This window comes from Micropterus salmoides, unplaced genomic scaffold (assembly GCF_014851395.1).
Source record: "Micropterus salmoides isolate LMB-PRFRI ecotype aquatic unplaced genomic scaffold, ASM1485139v1 Ms_hic_scaffold_9, whole genome shotgun sequence".
In the NCBI taxonomy this organism is placed as follows: domain Eukaryota; kingdom Metazoa; phylum Chordata; class Actinopteri; order Centrarchiformes; family Centrarchidae; genus Micropterus; species Micropterus salmoides.
Window position 1 is genome coordinate 24,235,446 of NW_024044681.1, and position 20,061 is coordinate 24,255,506.

Here is a 20,061-nt window from a genome sequence, read left to right on the forward strand (position 1 = left end):
TTATAAGACAGATGTGTCACAGTGCCTCCTACATCATTTTTTTCTCTTTCATCATCTGGCCTCAAACTCTTTCTTCTTACTTTCAGTGTGTTCAGCAATTATCAAGTTTCAGCTTCTGTCATTTCTCACCCACCTACAGTCTCGACAGATCTTCTCTCCTCATCAGATGTCCTCACCTTTGGACGTATCATTTTGCAATTATATGTCCTTTCTCCAGCAGTTTTCTGTGCACGTGAACATCAAACTCTTATGTTGCCATGAGCTGTATGTAAACTGTTCAATGTGTGCCAGTTTTGTATACCACAGGGCTGGATATTTCAACATGTTCTAGCCAATCTCATGCTATACAACGCCCATTAGTCCACGTAGTGCTTGTGGAAATTCTGTTGGAATAAACAGCCAACACAAAGAGTTGTATTTTTGTAAGTTTATTCAGTCATCAAAAAATGTACTCAGCAGCAACTCACATACATCAGAGTACATGAACGTTTGGAATGATTAAGAGATGCAGGCAGTGCGTCTTTATCCTGTTTGAGGGTCACGCATTATCTTAACACCAGCCTGTCCCCCAGAAAAACAGCCTAACAGGGTGTTTGTGCAGCACATTATTACGACCCATATTAACAACCCATATTTACGTTTATTGAGGCAATGATTTCTAGTGCAAGATAGTAGACAGTAGCAAGATAGTCCACATAACAACGTGGATGGGGTAGATGATGGGATGGATGGTTGTGTCAAACCAACCCAGGACTTTCATGCAGGAGAGTGGCGTTTGAGTCCCATGTGAAACTCAGTAAATGGTGAGTTATTTTGATTTTTAGGTTAAGTTGCATTACTGAATTCTATCACGTGAGCTACGTGAGTTCCATCGTATGTTAAATCATGTGACTGATGTACTTATTTTAACCCAAACCACAATGTTTTCCTAAACCTAACCAAGTAGTTTTGTTGTCTAACCAAATTGCAACAATTTAACAACATTAACCAAGTGTGTTATGTGACTTGCCATAACGTAGTTAACATTCGGTCCCCTGTCGCTGGGCTGGTACGGGAAAATGGATAAACTACCTATGCTTTCTGAAAAGCGTTTGCTGCCCTCTCCAAGTGTGGAGGAGGCAAAATGTGAAATGTGATATTAAATCAAATGCACTAATTAGCACAAATTTTTTAATTGTGCATATCCATAACACGACCTAGGCTAATCATCCATTCATTTAAGTCAGCCAGCAAAACAGATCAGGTCAGGGCTCAACACTCAGTTTCATTAGCGGGTGGTAGCATCAGGACAACAAACAGTGTGGAGGGGGCCACTGGGAGCTAATTCCTGTAGCTTCGCCCCTGTCTGGGCCCCCAATTACGTCTATTGAGTCTGCTCATTTAAAATAGCCTGACTGCGCCTTTTTCTAATTGTGCACTACAGACTGCGGGCGGTTTGCTCAGCTCAGCCCTCTCACAGTGGCAGATAGTTGTAGGTCGGGACTGGGGGTAGGCTATCTCGGAAATAATCTGCCCACGCGTTAAGCTGCTTTATCCCCGGCAAGCCTCAGCCGGACAGAGACGGCTGCAGCTCCGTTACCAGCCAGAGGGAAGTCGGAATTAGAGTGGGAGAAAGAAAAAGTGACACAGGCTGCGGAGACAAGTTTGAAAAAATATTTTCAGGGTGACACAATCAGAGTCAAGTGTGCGCTCGGTTTGCAGCATACATGGAGACCTGACTGGACCCGGACCGACAGACCTGAAGCTGAACCGGCTGCCGTGCGTTAAGTCTGGGAGGCAGGAGACATAAAACAAAGTGCACACTGGGAATTTAACCACAGAGAGAAGCTGGCACCGGTGGTTTGGGCATGGACAACACTGGATTTTGGATATTCCTGATGACAACTTGTGTTATTCCAGGTAGGCTGTTCTGCTTTTCTCAGCACCTGTTCAGTAATAGTGATGTGAATCCAGGTGAAAGGCTTGTGAAAGGTGATTTCTCTGTATCAAATCTGTAGGCTACCAATCACAAAGGAGGAGATACAGACAGAGGGAAGAGGTGGCAAAGTAGACTATAGAAAGATTGTGCAGAGAACGATTCAATGTCATGTAACTATTTGTACATTCAGTGTACAGAGAGTATACCCATCTCAACTTTGTCTGACAAACAACAGGTCAGTTCGAAGTAGAAATCATAGTTAATCACCTAATCATCTTTTGTATTTACCAACTGTATCACCTGTTCATTCCCTTTTGTATCATGAATTTTTATGAGCATACTGTTTTTAGTTTTAGGCTTTTATTTTGGTATCATTTTTTTTTATATGCAGACTATATTAATAAACAGTGGTAATAATGTCTTTTGCCAATTTTGAATTTAAAGACTTAGTATCACATGTAGCACACATCATTGTCATGTAAGTAGAAGTTTCTGATAAGTCACCCATAATTAAGGGTTTTTGTGTTGTAATTCATTAATAATGATTAATAAATAATTCACTATGATTGGTTAGACCTGTTATAAGCTGTAAAAATCCCTTTGGATGGTTGTGATGCCTGCAGGTATAAATATTAGTGATATCTTTCACAATCTGGCAACCTTAAAGTTCTTATTATTGACTTGCAACTAATCTATAAAGCATCATGATTTATTGACTATTACTAAATCCATTAGTTACAACTTATAAACCCTTTATAGTAGATGTTTGGTGATTTTTTCATTTTTATTCTAAAAAGTGAATTCTCAGTATACTGTAGGGTATAGGTTCATTCATTTTCTAGCTGCTTTCACTCATGTTTGTTTTAGATTCAGTGCAACTCTGACACTTTCAGATTATCAACCTCCTCTCATCTTCATAGCCAAATGTTTTAATCTCTGACACTACACGACTTTACTCTTGATCAGTGCAGAAGCCAAATCAGACGACAATGTCAAAGTAAACGTCGTCTGGTTTCAGCAGGTGCAGATGGCATCCCCACATCTTACAGCGTGTGTGTTTGAATTAATGGACTAACTCTTGCCTCATTGTAACAGGTGCAGCTGTGTGACCACACTAAGCTGGGGCCAAACATACAGCTGGCATCAGAGTCATGGCTGTGTAATAAAAAAGAGGCGGTGGTGTACGTATTGACAAAAGTGATTGTGGCAGCATACGGATGCGTTGAGCTGCTGTAATTGCTTTTTTCACTCAGTCAGTGTTGATTACCCGCCAGAAGTAATTTTCTGGTGTGCATACATGCGTTTATATGTTATTACTAAGTGTGAGGCCGCACCATGTGTGTAGGATTGTCATGTTGAAGGATAGAGCAGTGGATTAGAGTTGCACAGGGAGCAGGAAGGGTGTAACAACATGTTAGCTGCCAAGTCCCAGCCTGCTGATTGTTGCTGAGTGTCTGTCTTCTACTGGCTGGTGTCAGCCTCTGTAGACTGTCCCAGCGTTTTTCCACTTCACATAAAAGTTTGCAATCATCCACTGCAGAAAGACACAGAAAAGGCTGACTGAGACTAACAGACAGACATCCTCATACATTTTTGCATAATCCACTGTCCACAGCTGGAACACACAGACGCTACCCCACAGAAATAATCCAGCACAAACACACAGCCCTTCTGTTCCTCATCCTCTTTTGTTTGTCTCTTCTTTCTGCACCGCCCTCTCCAAAGTTGGCCCATTTGACACCTGTCTTTTCCCCCTCTCATTGTCTGTCAGTCAGTTGATCTTCTTCCAAAGCCTTTTTATTTATTTCTCTTCATCTCCTCTCCCTCTTTTTATGCTCCTCTCATGTCCCACAACACAGACGCAGCAGCAACAGTCATCATAATCCTGTGAGCTGCCTGCTGAACACAGGCCAAGTGCACACTCCACGTTCCTGCAGTGCCACTGAGATTACACACCCACACAAACACGCACTCATATACACGTGTTTGCACATGCAGAAACCCCAATCAAAAACAATGAGAGATTATCATTGATTTATGGAAATGTGAGGAGAACAAGTGTTTTCTCCATTTCAATCAGGCAAAAGCAGAGAAGAGCCGACATAATTTTGCAAAGTGGATATCCAAAAGTCAGTTTCCGTTGTTCTTTGCTGTCCCACTGTGCAATCTTCTGGTAAAGAGCAATAAAGACAGATGCAAAGTACAATAACTAGTCACAGGTATATAGTCGGATCACAAAGCAGATGCATCGTGAAGGTTTTAGTTTGAGCATTGTGTGTGTGTTTTTGTGCATGTGTCACAAGTCACAAGTCCAAAGGCCAAAGACACAAACACAGTGTGTAATCCCCGATCAATCACAGATTTGATGGCCTAAAGATTAAACAGTTAATCTGTCCTCTGCTCTTTCTCTCTCTGTGCTTTTCATTTCCTCGTCGGTTGCATGAAGTCAGTTCATTTGTATCTGCGCCCTTCTGGTAGCCAAATGAGCGAGGCTGAATGTAGATGTATTTTGTTCAGCCTTGAAACGTCGCAGCTTAATGTGATGATTTTTACTGACAGCACCACTGCAGATAAGTTTAAATATTAAATATTTTCAGTCTCAGACACATACTTGAAGAATAAATTCTTGAAGTACTGATTTGGTGCCAATTTGACAGAACAGTTCTGTGATTTTCTCTCATCTTTGTTGTCCAATTTTCAATCAAATGTTGCCAAACCCTAGTCTGTACAAATAAACTGATGTGGATTTTGATTCAAATAACTTTTTTTAAATAAATAGTGTGTGTGCAACATTTTCAGATTTAAGACTCAAACTTAAATCTGCCCAAATAACTATCAATTTATAGCTGTTGGTTGTTTAGTGTTTTTGAGTTGTTATATGTTAGTCTCATTTAGTTATTAGTTCTTAAATATTTTTAGCCAGACAAGTGACATTGCAATGTCTGTCTGTCCATCTGGACTGAAATATCTCAATGTTTTGATAGATTTTATTGAGATTTTGTAAGTTTTTTGTAAAGACAGTAATGGTCCCCATAGAATGAATCCTAATGACTTTGGTGATCCCCTGACTTTTCATCTAGCGCCACAATGAGGTCGACATTTTGTGTTTAAGTGAAAGGTCTTGACAACTATTTGATGGATTTCTGTGAAATTTGGTACAGACATTAATGTCCCCCCTCAGGATGAACTCAACTTTGGTGACCCTTTAACGTTTCATCAAGTGGCATCAAGTCAATAATTTTAATTTGTCCATTTGGTTCATCACCAGATATCTGCAAAACTAATAACATTCCCATCAGCCTCAGATGTACATTGTGTTTGGTGCCAATAGGCAAATGTTAGCATGCTAACACACTAAACTAAGATAGTAAACATGGTAAACTGTAGCTACACCTGCTTAACATAAGCATGTTAGCAAGCCAATGTTAGCATAAAAGCACACCTGTGTCTAAGTACAGCCTCACAGAGGTGGCTTGCTGTAGACTGTTATTGTTTTACACAGCTCTTGGGTTGTTTAAAGGTGTCATTTAAGTTATTTCTCGGGTTAAATATTTGATGATGATTATACAAATTATATATCTTATATTTTAGAACATTCTTATTTTTTATCACAAAGAAACTTTCACATTTAATTAAAGGTTACATTTGTATCATATCTGAAATTTGTATTGGTGTATGCCCAAATCTGTAAACTCTATAGCAAAAAGAAATAGCTTTGATAATGAAGCTTCAAGGTACCTTTTACCATCTTTTTCCTAACAGCCTACAGCAAAACCTGCCACTTCCTCCACTTCCTCTCTGGTGGACTCTCAAACACACGGGAAAAGGTTAAAATGGCTTGTCACATAATGAGTAAGATGCTGAAAGATGGAGGATATGCATTCAGGATAAAAATAAAAAGCCCAGCACCACACTGCGACGCGCCCGCTGTCCTTGCATGTTGCACATTCAAGTGTGAAACAATATTGCTATTGTTTTGTTACGTTCCCATGGTCTTCTCGTGCCTGTGCATTGCCTTTTATGGATTATTGTCATGAGGACTGGTGAGGTCATTTCCCATAGTCTAAACAATAGAAGAATGTGAATGGAAACATGGTGGGAGAGATGACGGGTCAATGAGATACGGATGTGTGTGTGTGTGTGTGTGTGTGTGTGTGTGTCAGAGACGTAGGCTCTGTCTGTTCTGCCCTCACCTAAAGCCCCTAATCAGCTCAGCAACAAAAGCTCAGTAGGGGGGACTCTCAGTGGGATACGTGTCTGTGTCTGTGTGTGTGTGTTTGTGCGTGATGGATAGAGTTCAGACAAAGAAGTCAGAAGCAAGTGAAAGGTATTTTACCTCACCGAAGAAAATTGAGAATCGGAAGAATGTTGCAGATTAACTATTTTAATAAAAGGCTGAAACCGATGAAAGTGACTCTTACATAAACAATAGACTCCTATGATGCATTTAGTAAGTATTACAAATCTACTAATCTAATACTGATTATAAAGCTACTACTAACTACTAAAGTTGTTTCTTACAGGCATGGAGGCAGAACACAATTGCACAATCCACAATATTTCAGCAGTAATTGTGAGCTGTCCATATGTACAGCAGCAAATGGACAATACATTATCTGATACAGATGCACTTTAATATCCAAAATGCTGTAATCTACTCACACTGCTGGCGTTCTTCTCCCCCAATGCCCCGCAATAACACGCAGAATGGTTTATAAAAGTGGGCACATAAGTCACAGTCCTCTAATACAAAACTACTAAACATATTGGAATAACAAAACACATATGGCTCAGGTTGTGTTTGACTTCATGTGATGATGTTGGACATATTTTTGATGTTCGATGTCAGCAGAGCAGATGGCTCCTAAGAGGTCTATCTGCTTTTGTGTCTGTTTGCATGCATAAAACATGCACGAATGTACCATATACCAAATACATTTTTGCATATTAAATGCTTTATCCCGTAGTTTTACATCTTTACAAAAGATGAGACCAAACAAATCTATTAAATAAATGTATTCTGTAATCACCATTATCTAAATGAGGCTTTGTGTGTGTTTTGGTCTTTCAGGTGATTTTATAGCTCAGTGAAACATTTTGCAGGTCTTAGGAGGCGGTAAAGCAAACTTGTTGCTGTTTTGAGGGCACAGAGCGGCATGCTTCACAGACTTCTGACTTGGTGTTTGACCTCACCTCCCCTGGTTTATGGGAAGCTGAAATATATGAATCTGCTTGCTCTGTGTTTAGAGAGATTTGAGAATGTGCCAATACCATGACTCTTTACTGTATTTCAGAGCTGCTTGGCTTGTGTGTTGCTTTCTTTAACATAAAGAATTGATATAAATAAACAATGTGGCCGAGGGCTTGTGGGTATGTAGAGAACAGGATTGGACCCAGGATACACCCCTGGGGTGCACCAAGTCAATCAAATGAAATGACAAAATATATCATTTGTAATTGCCCCCAGAACAAAACATATAAGCCTTTTTATCATTTGACAGTCCCCTCTGTTGCAAAAAAGTTTTCTGATCAGACACCTATGTGGTAAAAAGTGTATTCCACCAATTTAGCATTGCACTCCTATGACATTGGTGGACTCATGATGGACAGTTTAAACCTGGCACCTACATTACCTACAATGCAACTTGACCACAGACAGTTTAGTCGGAGATTCAGGTGTGTTACAAGCACCAGCTAACATAGCCTTGAGTCGCTGGCAGAGATGATGAGTGAGCTACAGAGCTCACTTCAGCTTCACTTCTTTCTAAATCCACACCTACAGATAAATGTTTTTTCAAATTTGTAGTTACAGGAGGAAAACCCTCAGACCGGGCCAGGGGCCTTGAGGTCTCCACGCTCATACTTAGTAGTTCTTGAATGAATCTTATAACCCAATCAATGTAAACTGTTGTCTTTTCAATGTGAATTGTATTCCTTCCAGTGAGACATGGAATTGAACAAAGTTCAAATCAACACAAGTTTAGTGATAATTTCAAATAAGTGCAAATACTAATACACGTGTATCTGAGCTAGTTCCAGGGAGCAAACACATCAAACTCCTTCTTGCTCCTCCTCTTGTGGATCTTAAGTTAAGACCCACCTTCTCCCCTTCACATCAATATTAAAACAACTTGCCCTATGACAATTCTAAATAAAAATAAAGACTGAAATGCAACATATATCAATAAACATCATTTTGGTGAAAGGAAAGTATTCCATATGCACAAGTCAGTCAAGTGCATCATGTTCGTGTGTCGTATCGAATGCTGACCTTCACCTAACTTGTAAGAGCAGCAGCCTACCTGCAACATTGTATTGCAAAAAAGTGAAGGCCACAGACTGAGAGCAAAATGGTAAAAAGGCTGCAAGCTGGTTACACATTGTCGGTGCATTGACCATGACTCTAATAAGTATGAAACACCTGTAATTAAAATTTTAGAAGAAAAGGAGCATTGACTCCACTTCTGCTAGATTTTGTGCAACTGAAATTTAACAAACTTAAAATTACCACAAAAAAACCTCAAAAACATTATTTATTATTTTGCCTTATAATGCCTCTTAATACTGGTGCCAGTGCATCCACAATGCATCGCAAGACAACATATGACAATACATTTTAGTATTTATAAAATATCCTTCCTGAATAATTGTCAGAGGGAACAGCTTTAGTTATGAAGGCTGCGCTGTCAGCCTGCTGTGTTTTTGAGTGGTTACCCCTTTGATAGAGACTGGACTAGAATGCTGATGGACCGATCAATATTCCTCCATTAATAACATGGAAATATTGGACTGCATGATGGCCCATGAACCATGGCACCTCATTATATCTGTTTTTAAAAAATACAATATGCCAAACATGGAAATCACCCCTGGGTATGGGTTACATTCACACTGTCGTCATCTTATAATAAAGTTTCCAGTCATTTGGTTTGTGACATTAAATGTTTGAGAAAGTAAACAGCTGAAGAAAAGTTTGCAGAGAATGAGAGCAGCCGATGTTCTGTTCAGTGTACCATCCTTGTTCTTTATCCTGCAATTTATTCTCTATGAATTAAATATATAGATTAAATATGACGTTAGTTATAGTGTATCTGAAAACACCCAAGTAAACACACGTCACTCACGTACACTCAGGAAGTGACTCTGCTGTGGATTTGTTGAAGGGGATCAGTAAGTCAGTGGGATCAGTAACCAAACAAATCGTGCTTATTTATACCTCACTCTAATCCAAAACCTTTGCCCTGAGCTCACCCCTCGCCCTGCTGAAATGTATCACCTTTGACAGCTCAGCTCACTTTATCAGCTCAACATGCAATGCTGACTGTGAACCACTTAGAGTTTGCCTATCTGATGCTGCCAACATGTGCGTATTTGTGTGTGTGCGCCCAGCGTAGGTGAAAGCATGTTTACGCCTTTAACTGTTGTGTGTTTCTCCTCCAGGAATAAATGGCCAGACTGTGGAAATGGATGACGGGAAGTGGGGGTATGTTGGCTCAAAGGCCGATCTCCGCTGTCGGTTCATCAACAGCTCCCCGCCGGTCAAAATCTCCCAGGTATTCAGTCATCCACCTGAACACATGGATTACACCCAAGTGTATGCAGATTAAAACAAACAATACATAACAATCACAAAAGCAATACCCACAAGACATGCCTTCCATATTCCACATAAATCAGCAGAAACACTGCCACTGCGTTTATTGCATTTAAGTAACCTGGTTATTTTCATCTTTCTGAAGGACTTGATTTCTTAAGCATCCTGTGATGAATCCGGTTGAAACAGTTATTTATATTTTTTTTATAATAACTATGTATTAAATGTCAATGTGAAAACAATGTGACAATGTCACCTCTAGTAATGAATCTGCAGATAAAGTTAGGAAGTAGCTGGTGAACATAGTGGAGCATTGGGCAGCTAAAGAGACAGATATTTCCCTCAGGAGTGGGTAGAGACCAAAAACAGCGCAAATAGAGAGTGAATATCGGACTTACATTCATCAGGTGGCCAGAAACACAACTAGATAATGTTGCTAAGTAGTTTGTGATATTAATTAGTGTTGCATTCACAACTTGTTTCCGCTGCTCCCAAATTATTTAGGCTGCATGTCATCATTAATGCAATTAAAATATGCAAGCTTTGGTTCAAAGATGTGGTAGGGGAGAAAACTGACTTAATAGTTTTAATTTCACCAGGTTATGTCAGTGCATGTATGTTATCTACCAGATCTCGTTATTAGAGAACCATTAGCCAGTTTCTGTTGACAGAGGCCACATTCAAAAGCATCAGATGTGTCACAGGAAAGAGAAGTAGAGGCTGGATTAGCCTACACATGAATTGTATTCTTGTATTCTTGCTTTTAAGGACACATAAAAACATAATGTCAAAATTTGAGATTTGACCCAAGTATGCACAGATATTCTAAAACAACCAGTGACATTTTTATTTTTAAATCCACTTTAGGGACCATTCCAGCAGTTTGTCCAACCTGTTTAAGCCAATTAACTGGCAACAATTTCTAAATCAATTACAACTTCTTCACCATCTAGGAAGTAACTTTCATTTCAGTAAGACAAGAAATCAAGAAATGTCCCTGCTTTGAACTGCATTACCACTTAACGATGATGTAACTTGGGCAGAAAAAAGGCAGACTCTGACTATTGATTGTCTTTGTGAGCTGATTTTCATCCCATAATTTTTATAGGAAATCAATCTTAAAACTTGAAGTTTGCCTTCGACCATTTTTAATGTAAGATATAAATATAAATATAGAGTAGCCTATACAATGGGTTTGGTATAATTGTGTGACTGCACGTAAGACTGAGGACATTTGATCAAATATACAGAAGCTAATATATTTCACATTAATCTTGTTTGTTTACTGTTGGCCTACTCAATATTATATCACTAATATAATTGTGTCAGATGTCTGTGGTTCATATCAGAGCTCCTCTACTCTTCATCCATCCTTCTTTCTCAAGGTAACATGGCAGAAACTGGTTAATGGCACTAAGCAGAATGTGGCGATCGCCAATCCCTCCCTGGGTGTGTCCGTGGCCCCGCCCTACAGGGACCGTGTCACTTTCAAGAACGCGGCGGTGAGGCGACGAACTCCGACTCTTGAAGACACTACAATCACCTTCTCTATGCTCCGCCTCTCTGACGAGGCAACCTACATCTGTGAATACACCACGTTCCCCGCAGGGAACCGAGAAAATACCGTAAACCTCACTGTCTTCGGTAAGCTGTACATAACCCCCCCTCCACAAAACCACAACTTGTTGTTTTTACATTTCAGTTTTTGGACAAATTAAACAAATGAAGTATAAAGTGTTGTTGTGATGTAGGTTAGCAGCAGTTTCCCTCCGTTTTCAGTCTTTGTGCTAAGCTAAGCTAACCGTCTCCTGGTTCTATCTCTTTTACCTCTCAGCTTAAAGCAAAATAAGCTTGTTTCCCAAAAGTATTGCTTTAATGTGTTGAATGCCACATATGCAAGTCTTCACTGATTTAGCAATGTTCTATTTTGAAGGACTAATTAAGGATTCATTTTTTTTGTCAAACTACTGTTTCCAAGGTCAAGACTTCACTTTCACACACATAAAAATACTGAAAACTGTTTTCTGAATCCAGAAATATAGAGATTTTTTGGGAAAATCATATAGAAAACAACCAATAATGTGAAAATGTAATTTTAATTGTTATTTCACCTTTTAATTTTAGACTTTGAGTCATAACTGCACGGTGGGATGAACACTACCTGTAGATAATAGATAATGAAGGCCAAATTTTGACTTTATAACCAGCTTTTTTAGAAAATGGCGTAATGATGTGCAAATGGATTTTGTTAAATGGAGTCTAGGAGCTGATGAAGGGGCTGCTGTTCATCTTGACAGCTGAGTCAAAGTTATAGCTTTACCCTGTTCTTGAACAGGCTGTCATAAGTTATTTACGTTATATAACATTATACTATATTATCATGCTTTAAAAACATTATAGCATTAGATCAACTCAATGCTTTTTTAAAATTCCCTTAGTTCGCCCGACAACTCAAATGAGTCTGTCCACGCCGACGCTGGTGGCTCGTTCATCCAATCTGAAAACACCCGTGGCCACATGTGTCTCTGCCAATGGAAAACCACCTGGTACCATCAGGTGTGTGTGTCTGCTTTATTGAAAGCCAAGGAGTGTATTCTCCCTTGATTTCATTCTAGCTGAGTTTTACCGCAGCATGTTTTGTGATTTGTTTGGTGTCAACACTACTCTAGTTGTTGAAATCCCACAAATCAGCTCACACTGATGCATCTCTTTGTCGTGAAACTGTTTCCTTGTTGATGAGAGCAGGTGGGAGACAAGGGTGCCGGGAGAGGCGACCTCCCGAGAGTACAGAAACTCAGACGGGACATTCACCGTTCAAAGTGACTACATTTTGGTGCCCAGCAAAGAAACACACAAGGAGACGCTCACCTGTGTCACCACCTACAACGAGGAGGTCTTCACTGACAGCGTCACCCTCGATATTCAGTGTAAATCTTTCTGACACGTAACAAGTATATAACTATACAGGTAAAATAAAGTACACAGGCTAAATAACAAGCTGTTTGTCTGTGTACCAGATGAGCCAGATGTTTCAGTGGATGGGTTTGATGGAAACTGGTATCTGAGCCGAGAGAACGTCCAGCTGAGCTGCCAAGCTGACGCCAACCCAGCCGTCTCTCTGTATCAGTGGAGACTGTGAGTACGACTCCATTTGTTTGTGTTTCACTCAAATTTACTGTCAAAGTGAGAACGCCCAATTACAATCCATCAAGGAGGGTGTGATGCATCTTTAAGTTGAGAAACTGAGATTCTCTTAAAATGGGTCACTTAAAAACACATTCTCTGCTTCCTTTTAGTTATAAACGCAACACTTTTGTTTTTGCCCCCATTCATCATGAGCTGAACTCAAATAACTAAGACTTTCTCTGTGTACACAAAAGGCCTATTTCTTTCAAATATTGTTCACAAATCTGTCAAAATATCTGTCAGTGTGCACTTCTACTATGCCGAGATAATTCATCCACCTCACAGGTGTGGCATATCAAGATGCTGATCAGACAGCATGGTTATTGCACATATGTGCCTTAGGCTGGCCACAATAAAAGGCCACTCGAAAATGTTTAGTTCCATCACACAGCATAATGCCACAGATGTCGCAAGTTTTGAGGGAGCATGCAATTGGCATGCTGACTGCAGGAATGTCCACCGGAGCTTTTGCCCGTAAATTGAATGTTCATTTCTCTACCATAAGCCGTCTCCAAAGGCGTTTCAGAGAATTTGGCATTCAATTTGGCATCCAACCGGCCTCACAACCGCAGACCACATATAACCACATCAGCTCACGACCTCCACATCCAGCATCTTCACCACCAAGATCGTCTAAGAACAGCTACCCGGACAGCTGCTGCAACAATCAGTTTGCATAACCAAAGAATTTCTGCACAAAATGTCAGTAACCATCTCAGGGAAGCTCATCTGTATGCTTGTCGTCCTCATCGGGGTCTTGACCTGACTACAACTTCACACAGCCATTGAAGAGGATTGGACCAACATTCCACAGGCCAAAATCAACAACCTGATCAACTCTATGCAAAGGAGATGTGTTGCACTGCGTCAGGCAAATGGTGGTCACATCAGATACTGACTGGTTTCCGGACCCCCCCCAGACCCACCAATACAGTGAAACGGCACATTTTCGAGTGGCCTTTTATTGTGGTCAGCCTAAGGCACACCTGTGAGGTGGATGGATTATCTCAGCAAAGGAGAAGTGCTCACTAACACAGATCTTGACAGATTTGTAAAAATATTTGAGATAAATAGGCCTTTTGTGTACATAGAGAAAGTCTTAGATCTTTGAGCTCAGCTCATGATGAATGGGGGCAAAAACAAAAGTGTTTATAATTTTGTTCAGTGTAAATTGTTTGTATTGTCGTAGGTTGAAACTGGATAAATATATAAATTAAGTGTTCAAATAATATACTTTTATTGTCACATATACAATCATACACAGTACAACCTATGAAAGATTTATTCTCTGCATTTAACCCATTTGAAAGAAGCCATGGGCAGCTACTGTGCCGCGCCGGAAATATTCAAGAAGCTGAATTCACCCTAAAAAGGAAATTGACAGAATGTCCCCCAAAAATACTCTGTATTTTTCCTTTTTATGTGAAAATTGTGCATTTTCTTTGTTTGAGTACTTCACAAAAAACAAACAAGTCAAGTGCACATCAAGGTCACGAAGTGGAGGGCAATGCATCTTTAAATGAAAGTTATTCACATGGACAAAATGGTGATTGAAGAGACAACTTATTTTAAGTTTTATATTCTATTACATTCTGCAGGGTTAATGGCTCCATACCGAGCAATGCTGAGATCCGAGACAACGTCCTGACCTTTAAAGGGCCAATCACATATGACGTGCAAGGTACCTATGTGTGTGATGCAACCAACAGCATCGGGACACGATCAGCCTCTGTGGAGGTCAGCATTATAGGTACGTTTACCTGAAGTCTGGGGTCATTTGATCTGATGATGAGAGCAAATTTCAAGGAATGTGATTGTTTGAATGTTTATTAATGTGTGTGTGTCTGTGTGTGTTTTCTTTGTAGAAAAGCCATTACCACAGATCGCAACAGGTGATGTCATCAGCGTAATCGCCTTATTACTGGCTGCTGGAGTGCTCATGGGCATTACTATCACAGTCCTGGTGCTCAAAATAAAAAGTAGAAAAGACAACTCCTCGTACGTAATCAGTCCATTTAATTGTTGGTTGTCGTCCTTTGTTTCACACGCTTGTTTGTCCTAACATGTCTCTATTACCGTCCTCATCACCTATCTTTCATGTTCTTTTTCTCATTGATCAGAAATGACTCTCCGTCCAGAAAACTGTCCCAGCCGATAAGGAAAAGACCAGGAGATGATATCCAGGTAACCTATGTGTAGCGTTTTAATTTACATATCTAATGTTCAAAATTTAATGAAAACAAAAACTGCTATAACACAAGAGCCGTATCACAAAACAGCCATAGGCTATCTGGCCCAGTCTGGAGAAACTCCTAAAAATAAGCGGATGTATCAGTCCTAACTGTAGGATGTTTTTGAAGAGCAAAATACTCAAATCATTTTAGCTCTAAAATTAGCTCATAAAATAGAATGAAATTGAACTTTTAATCCATATTTTGGCATCCATTTAATAAGGAATAACGAATCGGCTCACCAAATGGAAACAATCCAGTAACACCGGAGATGACAGTTTTCAGCGTGGATGAACTTGGCATCAGCCATCTGTCAGACTTATCTATCTATCTATCCATCTATCTATCTATCTATCTATCTATCCAAAGTGCATTTAATTTGTTCCTCATGCTCCTGTGTATTCTGTGTATGGAAATTTACTCATGAAACATGATGTATTTCACTGTGCCACTGGTGTTTCAGTTTACAATAACTCACCAAATCACATTGTGTGTATCCAACAAACAAATGTGTTGAATTAATTTCCTTCCTAACAAAACATTTGCAAAGCGGATTTTTTTGGAAATTTTTGGAACCGACATTGTTTACATCCTTGTTTACTTACAAGCGCTCGTCTTCTTTTTCTTGTCTTTGTTGGGGCAATGCTATGTTTCTTGGCACGTTACTGCCACCTGTAGATGGATTAGTGTGAAACCATTGGCAGGACTGCATCATTACATGGCCTCTGAGCTTGTGCATGTGCACAAGAACAAACTAAAGAAAAACATTGCTCCATAGCAATACTAGAAGGTCAGAAACTTCACAGGGTATCTACTATACATACAGTATGCATGCATGCACATTATATCCAGCACATGCCAGTTGAAGAGTGTTTGTATTGTTTCTAATTTGGATATGTCTTTAACATGTCTCTCATTTCTCTACAGCATTCAGGACGGTTTTATGAAGAGCTTCCAAACACAGCGGACTATGTGAGCTACAGACTGGCCTGTAACAAGGAGGACTACCCAGAGCCCTACTCCCCTCCCATTAACCCTCCTCTCTCATTTCTGCCCCAACAACCCTACCACTCATCCCAACCAACCACTGCAACCTGCAGCAGCAGCAGCAGCAGCACCACCACGTCAAAGAACACCTTCTCTCCTCCTTCACATACCATGGCCATCTTTAAATACCCCTCGGTACCGGGCCTGTCTTCTCCTCCCCCAGGAGTAGCGGCGTACACTTTTCCCAAAGAGCAGTACGTCTGAACAGACACTTCATCACAAACTGAAATCCCTCCAGCGAGCTTAGATGAAACTACCTGATTTAAATCCAATTCTTTCCTAAGAGGAGGTTGTTGTGTAACCCTGGACTATCAGGTAGTGTCTCTGCACTGTCTGCACCACTGTGGATGGCTCTGGAAGTCAACAATGCAGCTTTTGTTTTTGGACTTGGAATTGATTCCAATTTTGAAACAATTTTGTCTCTTTTGACTGTTCTTTTATTCTGTTGTTTATTATTTGAAAAGGGAAGATTGTTGAACCATGTTGCAAATGCCACAAAGTTTTAGGATAGAGGACGGTCAAGTTAAAGAAGACTGGGGAAACATATTAAATGGTTATATAACATTTGATTGGAAAATACTTCGAACTGACTAGATGGGATTATCTTTTGATGTCCAATGGTGGACCCCTTATTTTGTCCTCTCTGGAATCATTTTGTAAAAAAAAAAAATGAAAAAGAAACAAAAAAACAGATTATTATTTCCTACTTAATCTCGAATACCCACTCTCTTTATCCTGTGTAGTATACACTGACAATCCCTTCAGTGAGGACCAGCAGACCTCACCTTTTGGTTTTACCTCCTAATCTGATGTAATACTTTTTCTGTGCTTGTGTTTTGTATCATTTATGTTTTTCTTTGCAAAGGAAAAAGAAACATTTTTATTTACTAAAGACATTTATGAAATCGATGTTTTTATTTGTGGTATCTGTGGGTTTTAGTATTCATTGACACTGGTTGTTGCATGAGCCTTGACTTTTTAGCATTAAATAAAAATGATTATGTAAACTTGTATCAACAGTGACTGAAAACCACAAAACCATACAAACTCTTCTACACTTACTGGAAGTTACTTCATTCAGGGCCAGCATTAACATTCACTATACAATATGCACTAACAATTAAATGTTGACTGTACACTCGTTCCTCAACAATGCTTTAGAGTAATTCTGTTGGTATTTTTTGGTAGGTGAGTTTTTAATTACGCAAGCAGCATGGCTCGATGGCAGTGTTGCTCTGTCCAACATTTTGGTCCAGACTGAAATATCTCAACTATCGGAAGGATTGCCATGAACTTTTATAATGATGTTTGTGGCAAGTTTTCATTTATCCAGTGCTCAATAGCTAAAACGCTGAAGTAACACAGTGAACATAGTAAACATTATACCTGCTAAATATCAGCATGTTAGCATAGTCACTGTGAGTATGTTAGCCTTCCACACTAACATGTCAGTCTTGTGTTTACAGCTTGTTTCTGCTGCACCCAAGTGGTAAAACAAAATTGGTTATTGCATGAATTAAAACTGCCTTTAGAACGGTCCACCTTAATGTCCACATCACCAGCAGGACAACTAAACTGAACACTGATAACCAACGTGATACATCACCTCACTGTCTTACATCACTGCCAATTTCAACAATTACTAACCTAACAGGCAAGGTGCACCATATTATATAGTCCCGTATCTAAATTAATAAAGAGAATACAAATGGCATATATGTAGTTACCATTGATTAAATTATGCACATTATTTAAATAAACATGATAATGCACTTTGTGTAAAGATGAAATCCCACCCAAACAATATTCCCATACATCCCAAGCAAACATGTAGCTACAGAGCTACAGCGTCCAGCTTTCATGGGGCGTTCACAGACTTTTCAGCCTTCATTTTCAGCTTTAGGTTCGGCGGCCAGCTCAGCAGTCCCGACTTTCCTTTTTTCACATCCTTTTCTTTTCATTCACTGCATCTGAACTTTATATTCAAAGTCTTGGAGAATATCAGATCACTATTGGATGGCTGGTGCTGCCTGTGGTGGACCAGAGAGTGGCTGGTTAATGTCTTCTGCTCTTTTCTCCTTTTGTCTTCACAAACTGGGTGCCTGTTTTTGCATGAAACCATTTAGATTTACTACAGAGCTCTCCACCAAACAGAATGTAAATGCGTGTCTGATAATGTGGCCATGACAACTCCAACTAGTGACATTTTACTTCTACAGGATCAGAAAAGACTCACCACCTGATGTTCAGAGACTGAAATACAGTGCATCACTCACACAGTCCTGCTTTCAAGGAAGGAAACCTATACAGTCATTGATGATTTTTTAATGTGCATGTGTTTTGAAGGTCACACATATTTTGTCAAATTTTCTGGTGCTCCATTATAAGGTATATATACAGAAGATATCTACTGTCACAAAAAGTGACATTCGTATAAAATTCAGTACATTCATGTAAAGCGGTTGGTTATATAAAAAGCATGTAATTGTTTTAAAGAAGTGAATTAAATCAGAATAAAAAGGACGCTGCATCGCAGTGTGTTAAAACCACAGAAGAGAAAAACTTCTGACTACATCTTCCTGTTTCGGGCGATTATTATACTTTTTTTAAGTAAGTTCTCTTGATGGCTGTGTCTCTGGTGTTATTTTTATATGGTTATGACTGAGGAACTAAACCCTTCTCGCATCGTGGCTTCCTCAGAGTCTGATGCATTTCAGTCCTAGTCTCTGCCAAGTGAGGAAAACCGATCTCTGTCCTGCAATCATTCATGACACACTTCTCATATTACAGGCTTCCACTTAACAGTTGCGCTCTCTCTCTCTCTCTCTCTTTATTAACACATAAACTCAAATTAGGAGTCTTTAAAAACACTGGAGAAAAAAACCCACAATTGTTCCAGGGATGAGATTGTGTGTATGTGCAGGATCAGCAGCTCATTAACTGAACATTCCGGCTTTACATCTTTAAATGGTCACAGCATGTTGTTAGGGACAACACAGACCATGTCTGCAAAATGCCCGATTTCTGGTTCTCATGTGACCTCTGAATTTAAAATATCAAGCCTTGAATTTCACAACTCACCCAAGATGACTACTAAGGGTCTGATCATACTATAACTGTATAAATGATTGTTTTAGCTCAGCTCATCGTCTCCTAAATTGATTTGAAACTTGTCCACAAGATCATTTTGTCCTTAAGCTTGTACTGTAACAAACAAAGGCCAATGAAAATCTAAGAAGATATGAAGCCTTTTAAATCAGTTTTCCATTCCTCATTTTTGTGCGCATCCACTGTAATGCTGGCTGAACACCACAACACCACAGTTTGAACCCCATGAATATGAAAACATTTTCTATCCACATTATTTTCAGTGTTGAATGCTAAAATTAAGTGCAGATTTACATGAAAGGCCTGTGTGGAGGAATGTTTAGATAGATGTCAGCTATTAATTAATGTGCAGGTGTGTGTCTGTGTGTGTGTGTGTAAGGCTACCTGTCCACCCATGCGTCTGTCTTGTATAATAGATGAGCTCAGTATTGCCGTGTTATTCTAACCCTGCAGGAGAAAGAAAGATGGAGAGAGGAATAGAGAGAAAGGAAAAACATATGAATAATTGAGCCCAAATCAGTTTAGTGGCCCTCAGTCCCTTCCTACTCTCAGTGTAATGAAGTCAGTGCCCGCAACTGGATTCTCCAAGAAACTTCTGGATCGGAGAGAAGAAAAGACGCAACCTTGGGCATCTGAGGGAAACCAATACATTCTTCCAAAAGCTTTACCTTTTGATTATCTCTATGACATTTTTTGGAGTAAAGAGCTAGTTGGACTCATCATCATGATACCATGGTGGCCCAATTACTAGGGCTGGCCTTTCTATTTCTACCTACCAACCTGGTCACCTTTACTACATATGGTAAGGGTTTTCCAATGTCTTTGGATTCATTTACACTTATCTGAGTTGCAGTTAAAAATTGGCTTTCTATATAACATGATTTCAATAGTTGATGAACATATTAAGACAAACTAATAGAACTGCTGATAGGGCTGGGTGAAAATGATTTATCATCGACTTTTAGTGGAATCTGTTG

The 20,061-nt window shown here is 39.6% G+C and overlaps 1 protein-coding gene across 1 annotated transcript; it reads left to right on the plus strand.

Moving 5' to 3' along the window:
* The first annotated feature begins 1,432 nt into the window (after positions 1-1,432).
* Positions 1,433-16,983, plus strand: LOC119896043 (nectin-1-like). The gene is made up of 10 exons (XM_038709517.1): positions 1,433-1,899; positions 9,359-9,471; positions 10,898-11,156; positions 11,951-12,068; positions 12,258-12,439; positions 12,530-12,647; positions 14,297-14,448; positions 14,564-14,696; positions 14,819-14,882; positions 15,857-16,983. The coding sequence occupies exons 1-10, from the start codon at positions 1,848-1,850 to the stop codon at positions 16,178-16,180; spliced, it is 1,515 nt and encodes a 504-aa protein (XP_038565445.1). The 5' UTR covers positions 1,433-1,847; the 3' UTR covers positions 16,181-16,983.
* Positions 16,984-20,061: the final 3,078 nt, after the last annotated feature.